Below are 19,600 nucleotides of genomic sequence, written 5' to 3' on the forward strand. Positions count from 1 at the left end.
ATTTCATTATATATTTTTTGTTTATCTGAACACATACGTGTGTGTGTGTATATCTACATATATATTCGTATCTGTAAATGAAAATATATGTAGTGTGTATATATTGTTTTTTGTTTTATATGTCTGAAACAAATAAAGATACAATACAATACAAAAAAGGTTTCCTTCCACATATAGCTTTGCAAAAATTGCATAAAAAGCATTTGCAACAACAAAAACATAATATTCCAGAAACACGTTCAGCTGTTCATTACACTTCCTACGTTGGAATAGATGTCAGCACGAACTATGCAGGGTTTTTTGTTTTTTTTTTACCTTCAGGGCCTTATGATCCTGTACTGGTGTTTGGCTTTATGCTTTTCTATATCGTTTCTGGGATGCTTAGACAGACAGGCTTTTTTTTTTTTTTTTGCATCAGCCGGTTTAACAAAACGACAGATTAAGTAATAAATACTTGCATATGCACAAACTAACCAGCAGATGGCAGTGCATTACTAGAATAAAACAACAAGGGAAACTACCATTTATAGCTAGGGTGAGTGATGTCAGGATGGAATTACCTTCAGTCTTAAATTATTCATCTCCAGCTGAGGAACTTTTTGTTTTTGTTGTTTTCACCAGTCCTCGTTTGACTTATAGCATAGTTTATAATGTGCATAAAATGAAAGGGCAGAGTTGTAATACAGCATAAAAAAACAGCAACAAAACTAGTATCCACCTTTTAAATGTGAATACTTTGCAAATATAGTTGTATTACATTTTGTTTGATATTTAAAAAATCATTGTAGTAATTGGTAGATTGGTAGATAAACAAATTATGAAAAAATACATTAGTTGCAGACTTGAAACATCCACATCATTAAATGTAACCAGCTGATGTTACTGAAATGTATCAAATTAAACATCTCCAAAGTACTCATGGTAGACCTGAAATATAGGTCAGCTAATTAATTTTCAAACATAGTTTACGTGCCATCCACTGACCTATTTCAATGGCCATCTTACTCTGGTAATATTTAATAACCAACTCCTCTTTTAAGAAATCAGGCTGCAATATTGTTCCTGAGCATCTCTCCCAGCATTTCTCGAGTGGGATAAACACAATCATATTTTATTACTGTTCGCAGAGGATTTGGGGTTTGGCATTAACTTATTCATGCTGATATCCGCAGCATTGATATCAGGCTGTGCATCACTCAGCCTCCCTACTCACATCAGCTGCTGTGACATCCCGCCAAACCCTCCCTGACTCTCAGAATTAATAAAAAGAGGTTTTAATATGTCACTTCCCTTCCATTTCACTCCCAAACAATCCCACGAGACAACGTGAGAGGAGGGGGTTTAATAGGTGTGGGAAGTGAGCTGGGACTTTCCATCTTTCTTGCCATGGAAATTATTTATTGCTATTCCTGCCGTGTGTGTCTAAAACTTTAAGGGGCTCTACATGCAAATGTGGGTGTAGTTTGCTTCCCCATCTCTTTGTCCGCTGTCATTTGCTGCTAAAAGATATATGAACAAGGCAACTCCCAGCCAGCTTGCTCTACATGAGCTCCTTTGCTGGGCTATAAATAGATCCATTGACATTGCATCCCATGGGTAAGCAGCCTCTCAGCATTTCTGAGGTTCACCGGTAAATTGATCATTATTTATTTACTGTATTGCTCATTTGTACATCTCATTTATGAGCAGATGTCACAGAACATTTTCAAATGGTAATGAGTCTTTTTGATGTCTATTGTCGATGTTTACCATTTACAAAAAATACAGCATGAGAAACAATATCACAATACTAAGAAATTTATAATCAGACTAATCCAATGTCATTGGGGGTTTTTTAAAAAAAATTTTTTAGATAGTCTTGAAAACTAGGGTGCACAAAGACTACATACACTCACCAGTTGCATCATTAGGTAACCCTGTTCAACTACTTGTTAGCATAAATCTCTAAACAGCCGATCAAATGGCAGAAACTCAATGTATGCTGGCATGTAGATACAGTCAAGATGACAGGCTAACGTTGAAACCGAGCGTCAGAATGGAAAAGAAAGGTGATTTAAGTAACATGCTTTTTAACCAGATGGGCTTGTCTGAGTATTTAAGAAACTGCTGATCTGGTGTGATCTGATTTCCCACACAACTATCTCTATGGTTTACAGAGAATGGTCAGAAAAAGAAAAAATATACAAGTTTGTTAAAAATTCCTTTTTCATATCAGAGGTCACAGGACAAGAGCCAGATGGCTTCAAGTTGATATGAATAGAAATTCAAGTAATCACTTGTTACAACCAAGTTATGGTCGGTCAACCAAGATGATTGTGAAAGGAGTCCGATACAATGAGTCAGTGAAACTCACTTCAGACGCTCTGTAATTTAAAGATGTGAGAATGTAATCGAACTGCTGATCAGAGGGAAAGTGTGATTTATAGGATACTCAAGCCTAACATTAGCTGGCATAATGTTAGCTTATAAATCAGCTGTTTTTGTGACTTAGCGGGTTGTCAGCTGTCTGATGACAAGAGGGTCACATGTCTAACCTGCTGACAATAATTAATTAAGACAATATCAGGAATCAGCGAGCACATTTATGAATGTTTTTGCATGCATGAGCCATGACTTCAGTTCAGGAGATGGGGCTCGAGGTGAGGAGGAAGAGGATGACGTGTTATGCCATTTGTGTTTTCTCTTTCCTTTCCATTTTGGCTTCTTTGGTGAAGGGGAGCCTTTTCAGATGATAAAGCCGAGATAAATCAAGATGCGATCCATCATATCTTCCCTCTGAAGGTGCAGACACAAATTAAAACTTGCCTAGAAGTTCTCTCCTCCTCCACCTTCGGCGTACTCCATGTGTGGTCGGTTTCTAGCCACATCTCGGCTGCTGTAGTCAAGACAACAGGACAACGTGGTGGCTTACGTAGACCAGCAAGTGCGTCTATGCATTATTATTGTTATTATTAGATAATTCTAAGCTTATGAGAATGCAGCTGTTAATTGGAAGATGTAATTACACACTCAATCCATAATTATGAGTACAGTATTCTGTTTTCTATTAAATAACCTGAAAGTAAAACTGACCATACCTTTAAATCTTGTGTTTGCAGTACCAGTGTCGGTCTGTGTTTTCTAATCTTGGTCAGTTTTTGTAGTTCTTCTGAGTGCTCTTTGTTGTCACTTCCTCTTTTACATTAGCACATAGTTTTCTTTTGTGTCTCAGTAAATTGGACTTCTTGTTTTCTCAGCGTCTACAATATTTACACCTGTTCCCAACTATTGCAATGTATTTAGCCTTGTGTTTGCCACTCTATTCAACCTGTAGTGTATCCTGTTGCCTTTCCTGAGTTTCTCCTCATGTCTCTCTCCTCTTTGCTTTTGCATTGTCATTCTGGTTATTATTGTCTTTCAGTTCTAGTAGATTTTTTGGACTTTTATTGGTGGATCTCTTTTCACCTTCATTAGATCATTAAAGACACCTGTATTCTTTCTACTTTCCTCATCTTACCCTAAAGCAAAATTAGTTGGCAGTTGGCAGTGAAAAAGGTTAATAGCACAAGCAATATTAAGTGGCACTTTAAAGTCCCATCTACTTCTCTATTTATTTTGACACTGAGGCAGAGCCAGTCAACATTTATTAAGCTGGAACCATTATTTATATTTATCTGGCACAGAAACTGATATCTATTTTTTTTCTTTTTGTTTATTTTGTTCTTTCTCTGAATAGCAAACTGTTGTAGGGAAGTCATGTTTTGTGTATGAGTGTGTATGTGGGAACAACAACGCTAGAGAAATGGATCCAAAAAGTTCTGGAAACATAATAACGGATGTAACTCCAGTTCAAATTAGCTTCACAGTGGTCTGTCCCCTGCTCGCAAAGATAATCACACAAAAAAAGGAAAAAAAATCGATCATTTTCCCATCAAAAGTTCTTGTCCTGGATCTACACATTATTTTTCTGTTCGAGAATTAATGAAGGATGCATTAAGGTGCACTCAATCATCAAGGTGCTGCTGATTTGAAAACATCTATTAATGTACTAAATATAATCAAACCTCCAAAACAGAGACGCAGCTTCTTTGTTGACAGGAATTTCCATTCACATCGACTTTGTTTTTAAAAAAAATGCATTCAGGCGTTTACACTGATCTGCATAAAGATTTTATAAGCTCTGAAACCGAGCCATATCTCTAGAAAATCCTCTATGGCACTGTCACATTTATATTCTCCATTTTTGCCAATTGAGTCTTGATGGAGCTGTACATCTGTGAGACATCACAGATGCAAAGTCTGGCTCTGCTAGCTTGTTCTCACTAAATGAGGACGAACTGTGAATGTTAACTGTCCCAAGGCGCATATTTTAATGCTGAAAATCAGCATTTTCCCCCCCTTTTAAATGTTGTTACTTCTGCATACTCAAGGCGACATATCTCCCCGAAGACAAACTCATTACCTATCCCTCCCTGTCAAGCGTCTGAGCTCACAGCGAGCTGACAAACTGTCCTTTGGGCTGCTTAACTCTGTCAAGATTCCAGCACATATTAGGCTTGTTTTTCTTTTTGTTGTTTTTTTCATTGCTTCACTGCTGCCCAGAAATCCCCAAGATACATCCTGCATCAAAACCATTTAAAACCTATCTAGTATTGGACTTAGATTCCTCAGTCTGGATTGGATGATGGGGGACTTCACTCTGTGTCAGACTCCGCATCATTGCATCATGCCTTGAGATTGGTTCATTACATAATAGACTAAGAAGAGACCACAACATCCCAGGAAGGCCTCAGCATGTGTAAAAATAGATTGGTAGGCACAAAACAATCTGGCAATTTTTAGCAACAAACCGCCTCCTCCCCGCCTTCCCCCCACCCTCCCAACCTCCATCCAGGTCTAAGAATAGCAGCAGAGACGTTTCATATCCATACTTAGCCTCATACTTGCCAGCACGCTTTTACCCTTGTACTTTCTGAGTCGAGTGGACAGACGCTGCATTCTGCAGGGTTGGTGTATGTTTGTGCGCTGGCTGCAGGGTTTTCTGGGTGTGTCATCAAAATTTTACGCACACTTCCTTATTCCATTACTCATCACCACCTATTTCAGCACGCAGGCATCTCGCAGTTGATAAGCTTAAAAAGGGGGAGCGAGGGAAATAAAAGTGGCGAAAACGGCAGCTCAGAGACACTTGTAGCTCCGCATATTGGATCAAGTCATATTAGGCTCATGCTGAGCTTGTTCAAGGCAGCTTTAGAGTCTCAGCACTCATCGCAATCAGTCCCCATAGTGAGAAAGGCGCGGAAATGCGATTCCCTTAGAGGTGCCTATAAAAAAAGTCATTTTTAGTGGGACAGATAGAAATGGGGATTCCAGTGAAACTGTGAAAACTATCTTTGGGGAAATGATTCCTTAATTTAGGTTATAATGTTGTGAGATATTGTACTATTTAATTAGATCAGTCAAATAAGTATCCTCTAAAACACTTTACAGCTTACTCAGACTATCAGTCTTGCCATTCTTATTAAAGGAGCGATCTGACGTTTGGGAAATATGCTTATTCCTGTTCCTGCTGAGGGGACGATTGGGAAGATCAACATCCCTCTTATCCCACCCAGCAAAAACACAATGAAACAGTGCTGAAGATGGCTGCGCCAGAGGTCTGAACAACATTTAGATTTAGTTAAAGAAGATAAAAATCACCTTCTCAGGGGAGGCTAACTGCTCCATCATGCAGCCCTAGCGTAATATGAGACCAGCAAGTTCTGACTGTCACAACAGCTCTGCAGAGCAACTCAACATTTAGAACATGAGACATAAGAAACAGAGTTTACATGCAGCACTGTGGCTGTGTAACCATAACCACTCCACAGCAAAAATTCAGTCAATTAAGTGTAAAAAGAAAAACCCCAAACCAAACAAAAACAAAAACAAAATAGAGACATGCTTGAATTTATTTGAAGCAAAGGATTTCCCATTTTGCTAGAAGAAAGATTGGAGAGAAGAGACTTTGCTGGCGGAGTTTTAATTTAGGATCCATAGGTGTATCCTTTGGCATTTTTCCATCCTCCAAGTACAAAAGGTATGGCACAGAGGTGCAATATACAAACCATATCCATGGTGAGCGTAGGACTCTTTTTATTCATGCTGTTTCAGTTATTTAAGATTTAAACTTTCAGTTTGTTGGTATGTGATTTTTTTAAAAATCTATCCAATTGTACAACACTGAGAAGTGAATTAAAAGTAAATATAATTTGTCATGTCACCATTATGCTGAGATTGTGGCAAACGGTGGTATTTTGGCTATTTAGAAAACAAAAAACCAACATATTTGTGCCAATTGTGTCAGAGGCTGACATTGCTTTAAATCATGGCTGGAAGGCAAAGGTGTCTCATTTCATTTAACGTGCGTTCCCTCGAATTCTCTCTCTCCTCGTGTAACTGTCTTGCCACTTTCTCTGCTCGTGTCTCCAGTGGGTAAGGAGTCAAGGGAAGGATGTGCAATTTGGGAAATGTGAAAGGCGGGACGGGGCTATTTTAAGTCGAAGATGGGAAAAATATAAATGCATGGGGTAGCTGCTGGGCAAAGAAGAACAGAAAAACAGCTCACACATGATACATAGTGTCGTTTTGTGATGGGCCACTTTCTTGTCTACCCATAGTAGGTTCGGTTTGGGCTTACTGTATGTAGGCATCTAATGAACTTTGCTTTTCTTAAAAACCAAATTTAACCAATTTTAGCCTTGATAAAATTGGTTAAATGTACCATTTACATAGCTTTTAGGCCCTCGATAAAGAATAATCTTCAGTGGGTGAAGATGAATTAGTGAATGATTAGAATAATGCTGGATTCCAGTCTTTGTAAAAGCTTAAAAAGACTACATTTCAAGGGATGTCTTTTTAAATGCAGTAAGTGGCATTAAAATAGTTATGAATGGAGGTGACCAGGAGACGGATACAACAATAAATGTCTGCAGCCATCTGTAAAACATGGTGGAGGCTCTGTTGTGGTTTGGGGCTGCATTTCAGCCAGTGTTGTTGGGAATCTTGTTATAAAAGCTGAAACGTCAGAATTTAGTCTACAGCAACACCAACTGGAAAGCATCTGACTGACAACAGCAGAGAATTGAACAAAAGCTAACAGCATTCACCCAAGCCTGGGGGACTATTCCTGAAGACTACTAGACAAATGACGAGAAAGCTTGCCTAAGACAGTTCAGGCTGTGCTGAAAAATAAAAGGTGATCACACCAAACACTGACTATTCAATTTACTGAGTTAAATCATCCCCATCATACCACAGAAACCGTAGTATCATGCCTGCAAGGTATGTCCAAATCAGCCTATTTTACACTTACAAATCTTTAATCTTGAAAATCAACTCGTATTCCTAACCTACATTCCTTCTCCTTATATTTAATAATACGTATTATTATTACATTTTGGTTATTTACAACAAAGTGAGGTAACTGACTACAAACCAACTGAAAGTTGACCATGAGGAACAAATTAAATTCTCAACTCTAAAACAAGTTTTCATATATTTAAGCTGAAATACTATATGGCTCCAGCTGCTCACTGTGTTGATTTCTTATTTTCTCTGGCACTACCTACAGAGTCTGCAAACATTAAGTGAACTGTGTTTGGGTCACACAATAAATATTGGTATGTTATATAACTCTTTGTGCTTTTTCTTTTTCTTGTTGTGTTTTTCTGCTGACCTTCCAGTTTCATTAATAACTGCTTTATAAGGTATAGATGAGGTGACACAAAACCCTGAACTAACAACTAAACCCCCGAATTAACCACAAATGAAAGAAGTCAAACCTCTATTAACCTCTAATACTTAGACTTTCTAAAAGAGACCATTAACAGTCATTAACAGTTCCTAAATAACTTCACCTATAAATACTTCATATAAGACTTTAGAAACAGTTATTCCATTGTCCATTAATGCACTTATATCCATGTTTATAAATGACATACCAAGGAGGACTAATGCTTTATAAACAATACCTTACTAATTCTTAATATTGTGTAGTATAAGGCATTAGCTTACTTTTTTTTAATCATTCACACAAAATTCTAATGCCTATAATGGTGATAAAAACTGAATCCTTTATGGATATCAAAGGTGATATGTGCAAACATGACTAATATCAAGTCATATCGAATGTACTGTGATTCTAACATTCCTACCAGTAAATTATAGTTCCAGCCACTGCATTTCATTTCCTCTGGTTGTTATTTTTCTTCTATTTTACATTATTAAGTTAAGTTAAGAAATGGATGGTTAGATATTAGCCTACCATTATTTTGTGTGAGAGCATCTGAAAACACCAATTAAAGCTTCTAATTATAGCCTCAAGTGGGAGGCGACCATAATAATATAATATCTCATCATGAAGTTAAAAGTAATATGCAGATAAACACAGAGAACAGATAGCGGCGGCGACTCATTAAAATCTTGGAAAGAACAGAAACAAGGAGGAGAGAAAAGTGTACTAGCTGTAATTAGCACAATGACACTTGTTACAAAGCAGCCCCCGCTCTGAGCGCGTCAGATCACTTCCAAGCAGCATCAAGCGATTGTTTTGCTGCTGCTCTGAAAAGCAGCAGGAAAACAATTCCTATCCATCAAGGCTGGCGGTCTGCAACCACTGGACATTTTCAGTGGATCTGTCATGAGGCATTTGAGTGAGAGCATGTAAAAACTGGACTAGATAATAAAGCAGAAAGCCTCAGACTTATAAGAGAAACGCTGCACTGTATATTTTAGACAGGAACCTACTGCACTCTCACACAAAACACTGTCTCTGCATTTCTTGCTGGATGACCAATTCAGCAAACCACTGATTAAGTACTGTAGCACACAAAATAAAACAATATTCACTGCACTGCACATTGCGCACATTGTGGAACATTAATTTAGAGGTCCGAATTCCTTCATTATGAACAGAAAGTTCCATAATGTGTTGGTATTTCAGCTATTTAAAAAAAAAAAAAAAGCCATGTCATTTCTTTGGTCTTTTGACATTCCACGTGGTACAAAATAACAAATTAGAGAGTCCATAAAATGGAATAGCGAAACAAAGGTCATTGTCACAAAAATAAGAGGGCATTGATGAATCGTTATGCTGTAAATTCCATATGGGCCACCAAGAGAAGGAAAATTCCTAAGTATCTGATGGCGGCAGCGTCTGACTGCTACCATGAGAAAACATCATTAATCCCTTTCAAAATCCTTCAGATCCAGAACAGGAAAATTCATGGGAGTCCAAATATAGTCACGTCTTATTGGTTTGCTCAGATTGTCTGGTATTACTTTAAAACTGAAATAAATTTCTCTTCTTTGTCCCTCCCCTAGAGATCATTATATACACTATATTGCCAAAAGTACTTCCTACTCTGCCTTCACACACATATGAAATTGAGAGGCATCACATTCTTAATCTATAGGGTTGAATATGATGTTGGCCCAACTTTGCTATAACAGTTGTAACTCTGGGAAGGCTTTCCACAAGGTTTAGGAGTGTATTAATGGGATTTCCCCCCCATAAATACACTGATTTTACTCATTTTTCCAGAAGCACATTTCTGAGTTCAGACATTGTTGGATGAGAAGGCCTGGCTCCAAGTCTCCACTCTAATTTGTATTGGGTTGCAGTTTGGACTCTGTGCAGGCCAGTCCAGTTCTTCCACACCAAACGTGCTTGATTTGTGCACTAGTGTGCCGTTGTGTTAGAACAGGAAGGAGCCATCCCCAAACTGTTCCCACAAAGTTGGGAGAATGAAGGTGTCCAAAATGTAGCATTAAAAGTCTTTCACTGGAACTAAGAGGCCAAGCTAAACCCCTGAAAGACACCCCCACATCCCCATAGCTCTCACTCCACCAAACACTTTACACTCGACATGATGCAGTCAGACAAGTACCATTCTCCTGGAAACCTCCAAAACCAGTTTCATCCATTGGATTGTCAGATGAATGAGCGTGATTCGTCACTCCAGAGAAGATATCTCCACTGCTCCGGAGTCCAGTGGCAGCATGCTTTATACCACTGCATCCAGCATTTTGCACTGTGCTCATTATGCAGAAGCTCTCAGCACACTGTTCTTGAGTTAATCTGAAGACCTCAGGAAGTCTGTAGCAACTGACGAAAGTTGAAGGAAATTGGCAACTTCTGCACACGATGTGCCCGACTACCCTGACTACACTCTGTCACATGTCTGCTATTCAAATGTTTTACATACTAACATGCTAACTAGTTGCGATTATTTAAAACATCCTGCTGCAAGCTGCTAATTATAACTTATTACAACCGTAGTTTGGTATTATTCTTGTGTGAGGTGACATCAGCTGTTTCGGTAAATGCTTTAAAAGGACATTTCATGAACTTAACTTCAGGTTTATTAACATAATTATTTGACTATGTCAACCATTTTCTATGCTTAACCAAACATTTTTCATTCAAGTCCAGGGCTCATTTAAATTACAAGTTTTAGTAAGGATTAGGCTGATACCACACATAGGGTACAAAGTAATCAACTACTGTATTTGTTGCACATAGTTTGTTTCCTGGTGCTTAAGGCTTAATATTATCTTATATTACAAAATAATACCACCCTTATCTTTCCCACAGCTGGCTAGTCCGTTATAGTTTTTACTGTAACAAGGATGCAAGGGCTACACTCATTTCTTCTCAATATTCAGGCAAAACGTTGCATTTCTGAGCCACATTTTTTGGACTCCTTGGAAGCATTTCAGCCTGTTACTCTGCTGTAATGCATTCAATTTTAAGATGAACACTTTAAAGGTGTAATGGTGTGAATCTATTCCAGCGTGCTGGCTCTTTTGATTTTATTGGCAACACTGACAAGGACAGGTGTCCAATAACAGAGTGGGTTGAGTAGCTTCAGTTTTGTGTTTTACAGCAGTGTAAGTGGTGTAGGGCTTACTTTTTAGGTACATTATGTAGCATGTTTAGGAAATGTTTGTGAAACAGTTTGTGAAAACTTAGTCATGTAGGCATCCCAGGTTCAATCAACATTAATACGAATGCTAGCTTTTTGTTTTTCTGCAAAAATATTTTTTCTACACTTGATTTTGACAAAATGGCATTATTCAATACATTGGAAAAATGAACCAGTTGGAGAAAGATGCTAATGCTATGCAAATTAACCTTATGGATCTTTAATTTGATCAACGCCGGCTTCCTGAGAACTTTTGAGGAATTCTAAATTGGATTTTCAATCCAATTTTATTTTATTTCATGCATATAGCCCCACTTCACAACTGTTTGATTGAGTCAATTTATATTGCAAGGTAAAGAGCTTACATTAAAGAGAAAATCTCAGTTAGCAGCACTTTGTGAAAGTGGTAAAGAACTCCCTAACAAGAAGACACTTCTCCCTGAACCAGCCTGAGCCTATAGCAGCATAAGCAAGCAATGGTTCAGGGTCACCTGATCCTGTACTAATTATTGATGATTAAAAAATCAAAAAGGAAAGTTTTAACATGGGTTACTGGTTTCCCAAACTGGGAAGTGGTTCCACAGGAGAGGCTCCCATAGACCATGTAATGGGGTCTGATTATTCAAAGCTCTGTACATGAGAAGATGGGTTCTGAGCACACAAACAACAAATAAACAAAGAACAAGCTTAGATAGGGATATTTATTTAAAGACGTCAGTTGTTACAGAAACAGTCATTTTTATCAGTAAGTTGTTTGTGGCCTTTATGTTTCCTGTTAGAACAGTAAAACCTGTGCTGTCTTGTAACATCACTAAGCTCGAGAACTGGTTTAAAATAATTATATATCAATGGAGAAATCATATTTGATTGGCCTTGTGTGCCACTACAAGCATCATGCAAAATTGTGAATCACCCCTGATGAAATAAAATGGGGCAGATGAACAGTTTCAGTATTATCTCACGGTAAATAAACATGGCTGCATGATGCCACACAGCACTATCCCCAGCCCAATAATTCTGTCCTCTCAGCGAGACAGACCATTTTTTTGTTTTTCGTCTAGTTTTGTTTTTTTCTGTTTGGATCATACACCCTGTTATTCACATCACTTCAACCACTGACTCTGAGCGAACAATGCCGAGACGAGTCTGACAGAGAAGTGGCCGTGCATCAATGTACTGACAGATAAAACTAAAAAAAAGAGAAGAAAAGAAAAGTCATCAGAGAAGAAGAAGGAAACATCTGAAGGCATTGCACATTTCCAAGACTAATCAATTGACATTTTTAAGGCAAAAATGTTTTCTTAAATATTCTGAAGTAACGCACAAAGATGTCACAGTACAATTTTTCCTTTAACCTCACAGGTGCATGTCTGATAGAAGAAGAAAAAAAGTTGCACACATGCAGTTTTAATCCATGCTATAAAAAACATCAGGATAAAACAGGATATTCATCACAAGCATTCAGTTAAACCACTTTATCAAGATAATTTACAGCAAACAGAGTTCATGTTATTTGTGCAGATCACATGGGCGTTCATGTGGCCTGGCATGCTGACATGCTGCTGCTTTAGCAGAGTGACGTGGATGCGACGATGAGCAGTGGGAGGCAGCGAGCCTACTTCATTAAAGCTGGTTTGTTTACCAGCAGTGATTTTTTTTTCTGTCCTACACAATAAATGCTTTTGATTGTTACTCCTACACTGACACAGCCTCACAGAATCAGTGATTTCTGAAGTCTTCTTCTTGAGGGCAAACCTATGTATCCCAAAGAAACAATCTACATAATCTCACATGGGATAGTGTTAAAGTCATTTAGTTGTAGAATGTGATATTTTATTCTTGAGGACTTGTGGAATTAATGGAATTTCTTGAGTTTAAGACACTGTTGAATGCTCACCTACGTACGATGCATAAAACATTTTTGTCAGTAAAAACAAAACAAAAAAGAAAAATCAACTAACCACTCTGTAGTTTGACAACTTTAGAGTTTCTCCCCATATTGAAGCAAGAGTGAGAGCAGCACTGTAATCTGGAACTGCTGCTATTTAAGAATTCTATACATCCTGTCACACCCATTGACTAAGAGTTCATTTTAAATGGTACCTATTATACTTTTACAAAGGTGGAAATAATACGTAAATGTGCAAATAACCCGTATGAGCTCAGCTCTTATCCATAACATAACCAGCTATGCAGCTCTGGCTTTGAAAAGGTTCAGCCCGACTGTTGTTCAAAACTTGTTTTTGTGAGGTGCAGCCAGTTAGTAGAAAAATGTGTTAGAGGCATAGTTAAGTGTGCTAAAAACAAAAAAAAAGGTTTCTTTCTGACGGAGGATAAACAAGGTTTTTAGCTGTGACTTCGAAGCTGCTTTCACACAAAGAAAAATCCTACTTTAATAGAGTCCAAGATTAAAATATGGACTTAATAAAACAGGTTCCCCTCTAACTGAAACTATACAAACTATATAAACTTCATATATTTATGGCCCTTTTATAAGATTGTGTAATGAAAGAGAAGTCAAGTTACATTTACTTTTCACGAAAATCAGAGGCTGATTGTTAGGGACAAACAAACAAAAAAAGCACTACACCTCCCATAGTTATCATTGTATATTGTCCTGTACGAGACCAGAAAGCTCAATGGGCGCACAGAGTACAAGGGTCAGAGCATAGCAAATGGTAATAACTATAAACAGATATCTACATATGAATATGCTGAATTAACAGGCAAGAGATGAGGCATTTGGTCATTTTTCTCCCATTTGTTTAATTAGTGAAAATGTCAACCATGCTTCCCATGCTAACACTTTTAGTAGGAACCTGAGCCATTTTTAAATGATCTCTAGCTCTGCCAGTTGGGCATTTCTGAGGATTTCTGCACTGATACTAAAAGAAAATAAATTGGTAAAATTATTCTCTATCATGTGCAGATTTTTAATAAGATCCAGATTTAGATTTTTTAAGAGTTGCCCATAAATTCTTGAAAAATAAAACAAAACACAAGCTGCATTTCAAAACAGAAACAAGAAGAAGGAGGAAGAGAAGGAAACCCTTAATCTTTATACAACCCTCACTGTTATGTAAGTGTCATGCATGTTTCATACACAAATACATGTACTGCATGTACAGTATATACGAGAGAGTGGGCGTGAGATGAAGCTCACATCTTGTCTTGATAAATAAATAAAAAGGCCATGCCTTGTGTTTCAGGAAGAGAGTCACAGAGTGCCGGCAGTTTGCTGCAAGTCAACTCTCCAGAAAACGTACGCACAATATATACAGATTATACTGTATATTTACATGTACTTATAAAAAGACTGTTCCTGCCTGATCTGGTCTTATCTGGTTCAGGCTGACGTTGCTCCAGTCTTGAAACTAGTGCTACATTTTGCAATTCAACATCCCGACTGTTGTACAGGGTCCCCGCCATCCCGTCACCTCTCCCCTCCACGTGGAGGGACCCTATTCAGTCAAACCGAATAAGCGTTTTTATCCTGGGATGAGATGCTACACTTAACAGTATTTCAGATTTGGCAGAAAAACGTTGCTACGGAGTGGATTTGATCATTAGCTTTTAAATGTCTTGCACACATTAAACACGCATCACTATCTAACAGTTTGCTTATAAAAAATACAGGCCTGTCGTTCATAATTTAAATATGAATAACCTACGTATAAACATTGATAAGGCCTGTTAGTCATGATTTAAATATGATTACAGGCCTCGGTATAAAATGTCATACTTAAATGAGCAGAAAGAAGCAGCATTACACATACATTATACTGACCAATACACAAAAAGGCAGAAATTTTGTACAGTGTAGAAACGTCTAAGAAACTGAATTTACAAGCAGTTCATAACATATTACATAACAGACATATTCATTAAGCATCACCAGCCAAGAAGTATATCGTTATTTTGAGGTGTGAGTTTAGAAAAAAAGTGTTGTAAACCTTCTTTTATATTTATTCCTTGACTAAATACGGCCCTACCACACACATAAACTCTACACTACACGTCTCAAAAGTATAAAGAAAAAAATGCTTTTCTTTGGACATTTACATGGATTAAAAGGGACCTCTGGACAAGGTGGTTGATGCTTGTCTAATAGGACATGGTTTGTGCTTTGCTTTCTTATACCCATTAACGGGAAGGCCGAAACATATCTGAAAGTGACAGTGCAATAACCTGAAAACTAAGCTTGATTCATATAGGCTTTAGCAGTTCTGTAGCTTATTTCTTTAGAAAGGAGAGCAGCTGTGGTTAGCTTGGATTCACAGCAGTTGCAACAGATTGCAACAGTTACCTACTTGTTTGTCCCCCCGTGACCGTGACAACGACAAGTGGAAGAGAATTGCTGAACAGATGGACGGACGGACGGCTGGACGGATCTACTATTAGGTAGAACATTTTTTTAAAAGTCTGTCAGAATCAAACAAGTGCAGTTACTATTGAGAGATATGGTAAATGGCCTGTATTTGTATAGCGCTTTACTTGGTCCTAAGGACCCCAAAGCGCTTTACACTATACACAATCATCCACCCATTCACACACTGGTGATGGCAAGCTACAGTGTAGCCACAGCCACCCTGGGGCGCACTGACAGAGGCGAGGCTGCCGGACACTGGCGCCACCGGGCCCTCTGACCACCACCAGTAGGCAACGGGTAAAGTGTCTTGCCCAAGGACACAACGACCGAGACTGTCCGAGCAGGGGCTCGAACCGGCAACCTTCCGATTACAAGATGAATTACAAGACGAACACCCAACTCTTGAGCCACGATCGCCCCAATATATAGAACACTTGCTGTATCTAAACCAATGGTATAGTTGGATTTTTTAAGTACATCAGACATTATTATTAATATTATTATTATTGCTACAACAGCCAATTGCTTTTTGGGCATTTATTTACCAATAGAGACAAATTCTATATCCTTTTTTTTTTTTCTGATGAAGGTAACTGAAGACTGATGAGAGGTGGAATATATTTTAGTGTGACGTATCAAAGACACTATTTCACAGCACAGAGGGGTCCAAAATGTATAAACAGAGTAAGGGGGTCACTTTCTTGTAGTGGCAATGTCTTTCTATGCAGCTAAGGTGGCTACAGCTAATATGGAGTCCAGCAAGCCAAAGAAACAAATTAAATTCCTTCCAATTTTAAGCTAACTTTTATTAGATGCCATGCTGACTGTTCTTGCTAACAATAAGTATAACAAAGAAGAAAATTTATGTAACTTATTAGCAGCCATGTTGAAAAAGAGAGAGTGTTAATTGAAACCACTGCTGTGAATCTAAGCAAAGAGCAGCTGCTGTCACCTTTAAAGCCTTCAGGATGCGAGTATTTGATGATGAAACATGGGTTTTCTGTGGAGTCTGAATTTAAGGAGATATATGAAACTTTAGGACTTTTAGTTACAATACTGATGCACAAACATGGACCCAAACACTGTTGTTACAGTCATTACTTTGATCCATGCAGACAGTTGTTAAAAGAAAAGCAATCTGCACTTTTACCTGTTTTCAAATTCAATTTCATATCAAAAGTGTGTTGCTACCACAAAGGTGTGAGCCATCTAATCTGATAGCAACCAAAATGCTATACTTCCCAACGTACAGTTTGGCAAACATGATGTATACGTGGTGAGAAAGGTAAAACTGTGTGACGGACCACAGACTTGCCAAATATCACTTACAACACTTGCTGTTTTTTTTTAACAATATTTTTTGGCAATACTGAACAATGTGAGAGGTAGAGAAATGTAAACCAAAAACCAAAACCAGAAATGCTTCTGAAGTACAGTGTTGTTTCATGAAAATAACAAGACTCTGAAATGTAACAACACAGTCAGGTTCGGTAGTGAAATGTGTGTTTTTGACTTCTGGGCTTGGAGAAATCCACGTTTCCATAACCCATTGTGCCAGTAATGTTTTCTGACAAAAAAGTAAGGCTGGTTCAAGTCCCTGTTGCATTTGATTTGACCAGACTCCCAAGGAGCACAGCTTCCTTTCGAGTCAAGGCAGGTGGATGGAGCAGACGATAGGAGCGTGGAACGATTTCCGGTGGGTTTGTTCATGATGGAACATGGCAGTGTGTGGTAGGGACAAAGCCCTGAGTGCAGGACAACAGTGCATGCTTTATTTTTCATAAACTGGCACATGCTCTATTTCTATTAAAAAAAAAAATCATATATATATATATATATATATAAGTGTGTGTGGCACTGGGGCCTAAACATTTTTGTACAAAGTCAGAATCTCCTGTTTCTGTAGCTGAAAAATAGGACTCTGAAAGGTATTCACATTTATTTGTATAAATTTCGTCCTGGAAAATAAAAGATCCACTCCACTCCTCAGTTTTGTAAACATTTATATATCAAGTGACATGACTTAGACAGAGGAAGTGGAAATGGGAACAGCTTGGATTCAGTCTGTCGAGTTTCTTTCCCGTTTACTCTTCCTGGTGCAGCTCCTTGATTTCAGACCACCACCACTGCCCTTCAAAATCCACACCTTTTTGTCCAGTCTTCTAAACAGAAGAAGCACTCAGGGCTGTCTTCATCACCCTTCACGGCCAAATATTCCCAAAAGTGCAACATGCGAGATGCAGGCAAAGTTTGCCATGTGCTTAGGAGCTTCCAGTGAAGAGTGAAGCGTAAAGAGAGGACAGTAGACCCGGCTGGCCAATACTGGGGTGGAAGCCATTAAATTCGGCTTACCCTTCTTGTGAGAAGGGGGTGGATAGCTGGTGGTGGACAGGGAGTGTAAGGAGGTGGCAAGGGACCAGGTTTGATCCCCCGGGTTCTCATGTAGGACAGGAACTGGTCGGGAATTTCAGCCAGCACTTCTTTAGCCAGACGGGCCATGCTGAGGATGTGATTTCCTCGTCGGTCAATGTAGTCTCTGAAAGGAACAAACTGAGAGGGGAAGCAAGAGGAAAGGACACAAGGAAAGGAGAGAACAGGAAATGAAGAAATCAGATATAAGTAATGTAAAGAGAAATAAGAGGCGGAGAGTACAGAATAGGAAACATGGACATTGAGAATAAGAGAATAGTAAAGAAAATGACAAAGATGAAAAGATAAGACAAATGAAGACAAAGAGGAGAGGAGAGTATTGAGAGTGGAGAGATATTTTGCTGCTATTGTTAATAATAATCATCATTACCATTGCATTAATAATATGCATTATAATTTACAGTATTGATATTGCATACAGATGTTTAAACATCTTGGTACCCAATTAGCCTTTATTACAGGTGCAGTTATAACCACTTTAAACTGTTGGCTTGAATCTATAATCTTAAATGCTTTTGAATGGTTGTTATAATCTTAAGTGTGTATGTGCTGATTCTGTTGATTTTGAGTACACTTTGTACAGAGTCAGAGTGACAGGAAACTGCAGGCTTGCAGAGCGTTTGCAGAAATGAAACCGAAAGCAGAATCTAACTGCAGGTTATTCTGAGGAGCTGGTTAGACGAGGCTATGTGAATAACTAGGGTATTCAAATTGTCTGTTGTACTTTTATATTCTTTTATTAAGCTTTCAGTAGAGGTTCTTGGTTAAAACATTTATTCAATTTATATTACATCTATAGTTTTAGTAAAAGGTTGACAGTGGCCTCTGTTTGACTGTGAGCGTTAGTAGGTGAGAGGTGACACAGAGTGCCACGTAAGGTCGTGAGATATCATGTTTGCTTGTAATTGTGGGCTTGCAGAAGTGCTCGCTCACTGCAAAATCATTGTCTGCGGTTTTGAAGAAGCGCTAATCAGAAAGGTTGACAGGAAACATCTGTTATGAAGATGAAGACAATGTTCTTTTAAACTGTGTTAAAAGTCATTTTGGTTTTGATGTGACCTATGTATGAAATGTATCTGTGACGTATGAAGGGGCGTCATTAATTCAAACCCTGATGCTATAAAAATCTGTGTATGCTTTGATTAAGTTGAAGATCAATCCCTGTCTGCGTACAGAGTGGTCTTCCCACGCGTGTAATCATTAAAATCAATTGTTTGACCAAGCTCTTGTTGGACCATGGTGGTTTTTACTCTCCTTCCTCAATATTTGAACCTTAACAAGAGGAAACAAAGAAAAGGTGAATATAGGAAATGAGATGTGGACAAAAAACAGAAAACGCTTATGCAAAATTATGAAAAAGAAAGCAAAAGAGAGGAAAACAAAGAGAAAAATATTGCACGTAGAGGAAGAAATAAGGGTCGAGACAGCAGAGAGAAGACAGAAAAACCAGCAGACTCAGAACAAGAGCACAGTAGAAGGTCAAGCACAATGACCCTTTCCCATTAATCATAAATCCCACATTTCTCTCAACACTTTCTGCTGAGTGAACAGCCTTCCAGCCAGTCAGCCGTGTCTTCGGGAGTATTCTGTACCTGAACAATGTCCCTCTCCGCGTATCGTCCTTGGGATGAGATCCTCTCTTCGTCCCCATCCAGCTCAATCATTTCTGAGGAGGGAAGTGCATCAGTAACACCCCGTCAACGTTGCGGTGAGCAAACATGACACACGGTTTTTGTGTTTCAACCTGCCAACGTCATTAGCATGCCACAGGCTTACACTTAGAGTGTTGATAGTCTCAAATGGGCAGGAGTACACAGAATTTGCACGGCTGAGCGTGAAGCCACGGGGCCGTGAG

The 19,600-nt window shown here is 38.5% G+C and overlaps 1 protein-coding gene across 1 annotated transcript in view; it reads right to left on the reverse strand.

Annotated features, from left to right (window-relative positions):
- Window positions 1–17,652: 17,652 nt before the first annotated feature.
- Window positions 17,653–19,600, reverse strand: part of LOC146628317 (copine-8-like) — an 87,888-nt gene continuing 85,940 nt past the window's right edge. The window contains exons 19-20 of the mRNA XM_085359462.1: window positions 19,338–19,411; window positions 17,653–17,865 (exon numbers count right to left, since the gene is read on the reverse strand). Coding sequence (XP_085215588.1) covers window positions 17,653–17,865; window positions 19,338–19,411 — 287 coding nt within the window. The remainder of the gene's footprint in view (window positions 17,866–19,337; window positions 19,412–19,600) is intronic.

Source organism: Diplotaxodon limnothrissa, linkage group LG7, assembly GCF_057381915.1.
Source record: "Diplotaxodon limnothrissa isolate DT_005_m linkage group LG7, D_limnothrissa_male_GT1.1, whole genome shotgun sequence".
NCBI classification, from domain to species: Eukaryota; Metazoa; Chordata; class Actinopteri; order Cichliformes; family Cichlidae; genus Diplotaxodon; species Diplotaxodon limnothrissa.